At 41.3% G+C, this 9056-nt stretch overlaps 1 protein-coding gene across 2 annotated transcripts; it reads left to right on the top strand.

Moving 5' to 3' along the window:
- Window positions 1–1194: 1194 nt before the first annotated feature.
- LLPH (LLP homolog, long-term synaptic facilitation factor) lies at window positions 1195–8142 on the top strand. 2 transcript variants are annotated; one of them, XM_043965222.1, is made up of 3 exons: window positions 1195–1327; window positions 4085–4296; window positions 7503–8142. In XM_043965222.1, the coding sequence occupies exons 2-3, from the start codon at window positions 4092–4094 to the stop codon at window positions 7673–7675; spliced, it is 378 nt and encodes a 125-aa protein (XP_043821157.1). In that variant the 5' UTR covers window positions 1195–1327; window positions 4085–4091; the 3' UTR covers window positions 7676–8142. The 2 variants fall into 2 exon arrangements, with proteins under 2 accessions (XP_043821157.1, XP_043821158.1); XM_043965223.1 differs by lacking the exon at window positions 1195–1327 and adding an exon at window positions 1677–1925.
- Window positions 8143–9056: the final 914 nt, after the last annotated feature.

Raw genomic sequence — 9056 nt, 5'->3', positions numbered from 1 at the left:
TCTGTATGAAGTCCAGGGCTGAAGTAAGCTTCCAGGCTGGAGAGCTTTCTGGTTATTATCAGCCTCCAGAGTGGAGTAGTAAATGAGAATAAGGGTGTCAGCCCGGGCCAAACCTATAGTGTCTGTCTGAGAATTTTGACTGCAAGGAAACAATAGATTCAGAGCTGGAAGAGACCCTGAAGGTCATTTATCCAACCACCTTATACAAGTGAGGAGAAAGCTGAGCCCCAGGGAGGTGGGGGTCGCTGCTCCAGGGTCATGAGATCATAGCTTTAGAGTTGAAGGGGAGCTTAGAGGTCATCAGTTCAAACTCCTCATTTTTCAGATTAGGAAACTGAGGCTCAGACGGGTTAGGTCACTTGCCCAGGATCCCAAAACTAGTATCTGAGGACCACTTAAATCTAGGTTCTCTCACTTTCAGACACTGATAAGTATCTAAGTCTTCTTGACCTCAGGTCTACTACCTCCCAGGTAGCTGGCAGAGCTGGGATTGGACCCTAAGTCCCCTGACCCCAAATACAGTCAGTCACACAGCTAGAAAGTGTCTGAGGCTGAATTTGAACCCAGGTCCTCTGACGCCACATCCAGTGCACTTTCCATTCCATCACACTGTCTCTTGCCTTCCCCCTCAAAAAGTTCCTGAGTGTGTTTTAGGTATATCCCAAAGTTATGGTGGTTCAATGGATAGAGCTCTGGGCCTGTGATGAGAAAGAACTGAGTTCAAATCCTGCCTCAAACATATACTAACTGGATAACCCTGGGCGAGTCACAACCATAGTTTGCCTCAGTTTCCTCATATATAAAATGGGGATAATTATAGCACCAGGGTTACTTCTTATACAGATCAAATGAAAGAATAGTTGTAAAGCTCCCGGCGCTCAGTAATTGTTATTTTTATTTAGTTGATTTGGTTGTGCCCCTCTCTTCTTGACCCCATTTAGGGTTTTCTCTGCAAAGATAGTGGAGTGGTTTGGCATTTTCTTCTCCAGCTCATTTTACAGATGAGGAAACTGAGGCAAACAGGGTGAAGTTACTTGCTCAAGGTCACACAGCTTGTGTCTGAGTGGCGCATAGTAAGCTCTACATAAATGTTACCTGCTGTTATTGTTGCTGTTGGTGTCCTGGAGGAGCTAGAGCACATCGAGCACCAGATAGCACGGAAAGGGTTAATCCAGCCTCGGTGACGTCAGGAAAAGTCCACGCCCCTTAAGGTCTTGAGATGCGCTTGCTTCCGTTCCCAGAGTTCACTGCGCCAGTTCACCGGGCGGAAGTTCAGCAGTCGGCGGAAGTACTTTTCCCCGTGGGCTCAGAGGTTCGCGAGTTCCAGGTGAGTCCTGCTTTTCGGCGCTGGGTCTCCCCTTTGTCCATGTCCTAGCGGCTGCAGCCTGGGACGGCGAGTGTCCCCGCCCGGAGAGGGGTCCTGGAGCAGCGCGGTCTGGGCTCCCCGAGGCTCTCGTGGCCTGGCCGCCGAGCCCTGGAGGGACGGAAGCAGCTTCGGTCCTGTCCGACCTGGGCCTTCTTTCTTCACCTCCCTCCGGGCCTGCTCACGTGAAGGCCCCGGGCTTACACTTGCGAGACCGGGAAACTGAGGCATCCCGGTGCGGTCACGTGGCGAGAGAATTGGCGGGGCCCGAAGTGGCCGCTTGTTTTCGCCGCCCCACGTGGCCTCGGGCCAATGAAACGTGGGCGACGTAGAGAAGGGAGGCCGCGGGGTCACTGGTATAAGCCCACTGACGCCTACTAATTAATTAAGTCTCGACTGTTTACCACGTGACTGCTGCGATACCAGTACTAAAGAGGAAACAATCTCTGCTTCCAAAGGGCAAAATAATAACAGAAGACAGACACATAAACTGTCATTGCAGCTCAAGCAAAAAGCTGCTGAATACGGACACACAGACACAGGAGGAGCTAAATATAAAGTAGTAAGGGGAGGAAGTCCCTTCCCGTGTGTGTGTGTGTGTGTGTGTGTGTGTGTGTGTGTGTCTGTCTGTCTGTCTGTCTGTCTGTCTGTCTGTCTGTCTGTCTGTCTGTCTTGGGGCGGGGTGAGGAATCAGGCTTCAAGCAGAAAATGGTACCTATGGGGTATCCTTAAAAAGAGGGGCTCCGAGGCCCGGGTTAAGGATCCGTGAACCGTAGGCCGCGGGGGGGGGGGGGCACCTAATGGACACGAATAAAAATTGACACGTCCCAGACTTAGAACTAAAAGGGTCAGTGTTGGTTCATTCATATTAGCCTCTTTACTTTTATGAACGAGGAAGAGGAGGTCCTGGGTGAGTAATAGAGGACTTTATATTGTGAGCTGAGGACAGGGACTGCTTTTACTCCAACCCTCTCCCCCCCCCCACCACGCCACCAGTGCCAGAGGATAGTCAGTTGCTTAATAAATGCTTGCCGACTTGGCTGATGACTGAGTCTGGGAGTGGGAGTAATAACGGCTTGTTGAAGTTAGAGGCAGCTTCTGGAAAGTCTTTAAATGTTCAGCAGAAGAGTTTATATCTTAATGTAGAGGCAATAGGAAGTTACTGGAGTTAGTCGAGGAGAGTCACTTGGTCAGATATGCCTTCAAGGGCAATTTTTTTAGAATAATGTTTTTATTTTGTCAAATATTTCCCAATTACATGCAAATTTTTAAAAAATATTTTGAGTTGAGTTCCTAATTTTTCCCTTCTGCTACTCCTTGAGAAGGTAAGCAAAATAATACATGTGAAGTCATGCAAAACATATTTCCTTATTAGCCATGTTACAAAAGAAAACAAACCCAGCCAAATAAAAATTTAAAAGTGCTTCGTTCTGCCTGAAAAGTAATTTAATTCTCTGGAGGTAGAGATAGCATTTTTCATCAGGAGTGCTTTAGACAAGGACAATTATTTTGCAGTAGAATGGGCTGGAATGGTGAGAGAATTGAGGTAGGAAGACCAATTAGGAGGCTGCATCAGTAATCTAAAGGAGAGGTGAGATGAGGTCCAGACTTAAGGTGGTAGGTGGAGAGAAGGGTTTTAGAGGAGAGACATGAAGATAGAAATGGCAAGATCTGCCATCTTAGTGAATACAGGATGTGGGATAGTGAAGAGATGAGGATAATATCAAGATTGTGAACCTGAGCCACTGGGGGTGTAGTATAAGGAATGCTAAATTTGGAGTCAGGACCTGGGTTTGAGTTCTTGGTCATTTAACTACTCTGATTTTCTTTTCTCTCATCTGTAAAATGAACGGGCTAGAAGAGAGCCCCTTCCAATTGTAATTTTTTGATCAGGCAATCATTAGTCATTTATTTCCTGTCTATTATGTGCTGGGCAGTGTGTTTTGGCACTGGACATACTCCTTGCCTGCAGTTCACTGCAGAGAGCCTCATTCTTTAAAGATGCCACTTAGGTACCATTTTCTGCATGAAGCCTTTCCTACCCCCCCCCCAACCCCCCATTGGAAGTGACCTCCTTCTCATAATGCCTTATATTTATCTACTTTGTATCTATGTGCGTACAATGTATCAGCTGTATATCTGTATTGCACATATACTTTGTATATCCTTGACTCTACCATTAGAATGTAAGCCTTCTGGTAGCAAGGATTGTTTCATTCTTTTTTTTTTTTTTTTGAACTCAGGTCTTCCTGAATCCAGGGCCAGTACTCTATCCACTGCGCCACCTAGCTGCCCCGGATTGTTTCATTCTCTGTACTTGTGTATTCAGCACTTGGCACATAGTAACAACATAAGGAATACTTGCTGACTAATTGTATCACCAATTAGTTAGCCTCCCTTGGGGGACCTCATTGTCTTTCCATATACTCCATTGCCTTTTATCTGCAGTTATTATCAAAGAAGCCCTTAACTTTTTTTGGGGGGGGGGACCCACACAATTCTTGACTTCTAATTATAAATGGAATATTGGTCATTAAAGGTATATTTTAAATATCCATAATATTCCCAAGTTGCTTTTCCTTTTAAATTAACATGAGCAGAATGTGAATTGTTACCTTTTCTTGGTCTGTGACTTGAATTTATTGGCCTGCTTTTCATATATTTGCTCTTAAATTGGTAGCAAACTTTCTAATTTTGGAAAAATCATTTTGTTACTTTTAGGTTAAAGATGGCAAAAAGCTTGCGGAGTAAGTGGAAGAGGAAGATGCGTGCAGAAAAGAGAAAGAAGAATGCACCAAAGGAACTTAGCCGCCTAAAAAGTATACTTAAAATAGATGGTGATGTTTTAATGGAAGAAGTAAAAGACATAGCAACTGTGGTAGCACCTGGAAAAATTAAAGAGAAAACAGACTCTGCTCGGAATGATCAAGAGGGTATGTTCATGTGAGCAGTTGTTTTTCCCCTTTCATTTTTCTTTTCTTGGCTTGTCAATTGAGTACTCGCACACACTTGGGCAGGCACCCACAAATACCCCTTCTCCCTAGCAGCCCAGGAGCTCCTGTACTTGAGTCCTTCAGTGTGTCTGTGATCTCATCAGGGTGGCACTCTCTCCTTTGGTGCAGGTTACCCTTCATCTGGCCTGTCTCTTCCATTTTGTTCATGTTTTCCCATAGCTCCTTCACAGAAGATCCCCCAAACCTTTTTATATTCACTGAGTACTAGTGGAGCACTTTGGTGGACCATCTGCTCTCATTCTCTCACTGTATAGTCAGGTAGCATATTTTCTGAGCATATATGTTTCTTGAATCATCTCCTGTGCTGCTTGTGCATAGGTCAGCATTCGAAGTCCTCTGCTGGATTCTTGTGCCCATTGTGTATCACTGTCTTTGCCCATTGATTCTTCAGAGATAGTGGTATTTCAATATCTGCAACCAATAGAGCAACTCTTGAGGGCTTATGTGCCTTCAGATTCTGTGATAAAGTGCTTTGAGATAAGTTTGTGTCAGTGAATATATTTATGGTGAAGCACTATTGCATACATATATTTTTTTCCATGCAATGAATTCACATGTAATGTTGGCAAAATTTGTGGCATTTGTATGAAACAGTTCTATCACATGTACTACAGAAAGATTCCATTGTGATTTTAGTAAGAGTTCTGAACATGTGAGGTCCCTTTGTATTCATATGTCCCATCCAATTTTGACTGTCTAAGCCTATCAGAACTTGCAGAGGGATTTAGAAATCTTGACACAAAATATAAACATGTTTAACTTTGTATTTATTCTCTTTATTTGGGGAGGGGGGCAATTGGGGTTAAGTGACTTGCCCAGGGTCACACAGCTAATAAGTGTTAAGTGTCTGAGGTCGGATTTGAACTCAAGTCCTCCTGACTCCAGGGCCAGTGCTCTAGAGATCCACTTCGCCACCTAGCTGCCCCTGTATCTATTCTCTATACACTTAGGAATGAACGTGGCATATATAGCATATGTATATAGAATTTGTACTAGTTGACAGTAGGGATTATTTCCTTCTTTGTATTTCCAGCACCTAGGTAGCACAGTGCCTGGCATATAGTGGGCACTTAATAAGTATTTGTTAATTAATTGACTTATAACAGGTTTCCTCTCAAATCCTTTTTGAGTTTGCCTTTATTTTCTCGGGGTAGCCAGTGTTCTATAACACACTTTCTTTTTTCAGTATTTAACCATTGGTTTGGCATGTTTTGATTAAGCCCCTGTTAGATTCAAGGGATTTTTCAAGGGAAAATACAAAGGTGATATAGTCCTTACCATCAAGAAAACAATAGTCTAGTATAGATGACTCCAATACATTACAAAATAGAATATAAATGTCTAAGAGAAGTAAAAATGAGGTGCTATGACAGGTAGGTTGGGGAAGTTCCTTCTTGTAGGCAGCAGTATTTGAACTTAAAGGGTGGATGAGGTTTCAACAGACAGAGGAAGGCATTCTAGTCATAGCCAAAGGCTTGGGTGTGGGGATGGAGATAGAAAACATTGGATCCTTATTGCTACATGGTCCCTCACGCTCCCCACAGTGGTAACTTCAAATCTTTTCTCAAGTCCCCAGTTCTGACCCCAAATACCCAAAAGTCTACTTTCTTAGCACTCTGTGATGGTATCCCAGGAGACACTCAGCCTAGTAGGTCTAAGTCAAACTTGGATTGCTGAAGTCAGTGATGGTCTTTTCTCAGTTCTGTTCCTCTTTGAACTTCCTGCAGCATTTTGTACTGTTGACTTTCCCCCTTTCTGGATGTGCTTTCTTTCCTTGGCCTCTGTGATATGGCTATCATTTATCCATCTCCTTATTGATTGGTTATTACCTTTCTCCTTTGCTTATCTATCATCTTTCTTTTTTCTATAAATGTAGATGTCCCCTATGCCTCTGTCTTCAGTTTTTTTTCTCTGCATTCTCTCCCTTGGCAAGTTCATTTATTCTATGGTTTAATTATGTATTATCTTTATGCAGCTGAGTCTCAAATCCATATAGTAAGTCTTCCCCCTTCTCCCCTTTCTCTGAACTTCAGTCCCAAAGGAAGTGTCTGCTAAAACATCTCCCTCTGGATGTCTTATAGGCAACTCAAATTCAATATACCCATTTCCCCCACCCTTAAACTTACTCATCCTCATGTTGATGGCAGCCATCCTCCTACACCCTCATTTGAAAACATTGGAATCATCTTTGATTATTCCCTTTCTTTTATTCCCCACATTTAACTAGTTGCAAAGACCTATAAATTCTATGTATGTCTTTTCCCTTGTCATGATGCTACCCTTCAGTTCATACCCTCATCACTTTTCTAGATTATTGTTAATAGCTTCTTTACTGGTCTCTTTGAGTATGAGTCTTTATTCTCTCTAATTTATTCTTCATACAGCTGCCAAAGTAATTTCCCAAATCACAGATCTGCCCATGTCTTTCCCTCAAAAGCCTTTAGTGGCTCCCTATTGCTAAGGTAAAATGCAGAGTCTTCAGCCTGACATCAAAGGCCCTCCACAATCTGGCTCCTACTTACTTGCCTTTATTACTCATTAATTCTTATTTCACATATTGTAAGCAAAACTGGGCTTCTAGTTATTCAGTTGATATTACACTCCTTTTGCCTTCAAACATCCACATAGGACAGCCACTGTTCCTGGAATGAATTCCCTTCTCATCTCTGCTTTTCAGAATCTGATATCTTCCGCTGAGGTTCCTTTCAAGTGTCACCTCCTGTGAATTATTCCTTGATACCTCCAGCTGAAAGCATTTTCTTGGCTCTCAGATTTTTCTTTTATTCTTTAAAAAATACTTAATTTAATTTTTTTGGTGTTACATTTTAAGTTCCTAATTGTCTTTCTACCTCCCTCCCTCCCAGCCTTGCAATAGAGAAGGTGACCATTTGACACAAATTTATAAATATACATAAAACCATACTATGCATACTTCTGTCAGTTCTTTCTCTGGAAGTAGGTACTGTCTTTCTTCATAGATCCTCTATGTCACACTTTATTATTTAATTGATATTTATCGAAACGGAGGTCCTTTGAAGTAATAAGCCAGTTGCTGCTTTCCTGGATCATACAAATTTTGCTAGTTTTTTGCAGTTTTCATAATGAGATTTTCATTACTTTTTCAGGTGAATCAAAAATGGAAGTGGATGTTAAAAGAAACAAAAAGAGTCTTTTAGACGAACATGGACAGTACCCAATTTGGATGCACCCGAGGCAAAGAAAAAAACTAAAGGCAAAACGGGGAAAAGGGAAGGCGAAAGTGAAGGCAGCAAAAGCAGCCAAGGGCCTGGCTTGGTAGATTCTTAAAGGCCTGGAACAAAATCACCTGGACATGTTCAGGATATGTGCTGGGATTGAATGAAAATAATTTGTTTCCACATTTGCCTTCATCAGTTACTTCAACTGAAACATGAAATACCTGTCCTCCGTACTTCATTTGGTTCTTCATTATGAAACCTTTTTTCTGGTCAGTGTTAGCTGCACCAAACTTGTGTCTGACTGTGTCAGTGATTTATCTGACACAGCGGTTTTCAGTAAATGAACTGTGTAATCATCACAGCGTTCTTGCACTTTGGGTAAATATATTTGATAAAGATACAACAGGCTGTTATCAAATTTTAGATAGCCCTACTCTTAGGGGAAAAAATAGCTGTCATTATTTTTATAATTTCTTACACATAAGTGCTGTTTATCTAAACAGAACTTGTATTCCTACAGTTATTTTTGCTCTGTAAGTAAAAATAAATTACATTTTGTGTTAAATCATTAAGTCTGAAACTTTACTTTTCTTATGTCATCAAGAAATTCTTTGTCACTAAGGTAGGTAACTGATTTTTACATTCTTTTATAAAATATATTTTTATTGCTTTCCTTTGATTTTACATCATATTCTCCACTGTGTCTTTCCTCCCACCCTCTCCTAGAGTTCCATCCTTTATAATAAAGAGTAAAAATAAAAGTTCAGCAAAACTCATCATCATATTGAAAATTCCATATCTACAGTCTCCCCCACCTCTGCAAAAACTCAGAAGAGAACTATCATCTCTTTTTTTGGGGCCAAGTGTAGTCACAATTTTGAAGCAGTCAAAGTTGATTTTGTTCTTTCTGCTTATTTTAGTCATTGTATATATTGTTTTTTTGTTTTTTTTTTACCTTGCTCCATACACATATTTCCATGCTTTTCAGTACTCACTGTATTCATAGTTAATTACACACAGTCATATGATATTGTATTCATCTACCACAATTAATTTAGCTCTTGTAATCAATGGGCATCTACTTTGTTTCCAGTTATTTGCTGCCACAAAAAAAGTACAATATTTTGGTGCCTATGGAGCTTTTATTTTGACATTGATCTCCTTAGGTATAGGCCTAGTGGTGGAATCTTTGGATCAAAGGGTACAGAAATCTCCTTGATTCCAAATAATATGGCAGTATGGTTGGACTAATTCACAGCTTCACCAACAATGTATTAGTCTTCCTGTCTTTCCATAACTCTTCTAACATTGATTATTCCCAGCTTTCATTATTTTTACCAATTTGCTGGGTGTGAGGTGAAACCTCAGAGTTTTGATTTACGTTTCTCTTTGCTACTAGAGATTTGTAGCTTTTCTTTCAAATGGTTGTTAGCAGTTTGTAATTCTTTTAAGAATTGTTCATGTTCCCTGCCCACTTATCTG

Source organism: Dromiciops gliroides, chromosome 5, assembly GCF_019393635.1.
Source record: "Dromiciops gliroides isolate mDroGli1 chromosome 5, mDroGli1.pri, whole genome shotgun sequence".
NCBI lineage: Eukaryota > Metazoa > Chordata > Mammalia > Microbiotheria > Microbiotheriidae > Dromiciops > Dromiciops gliroides.
The sequence above is the reverse complement of the archived record's forward strand: the minus strand, read 5'-3'. Positions and strand labels throughout refer to the sequence as shown.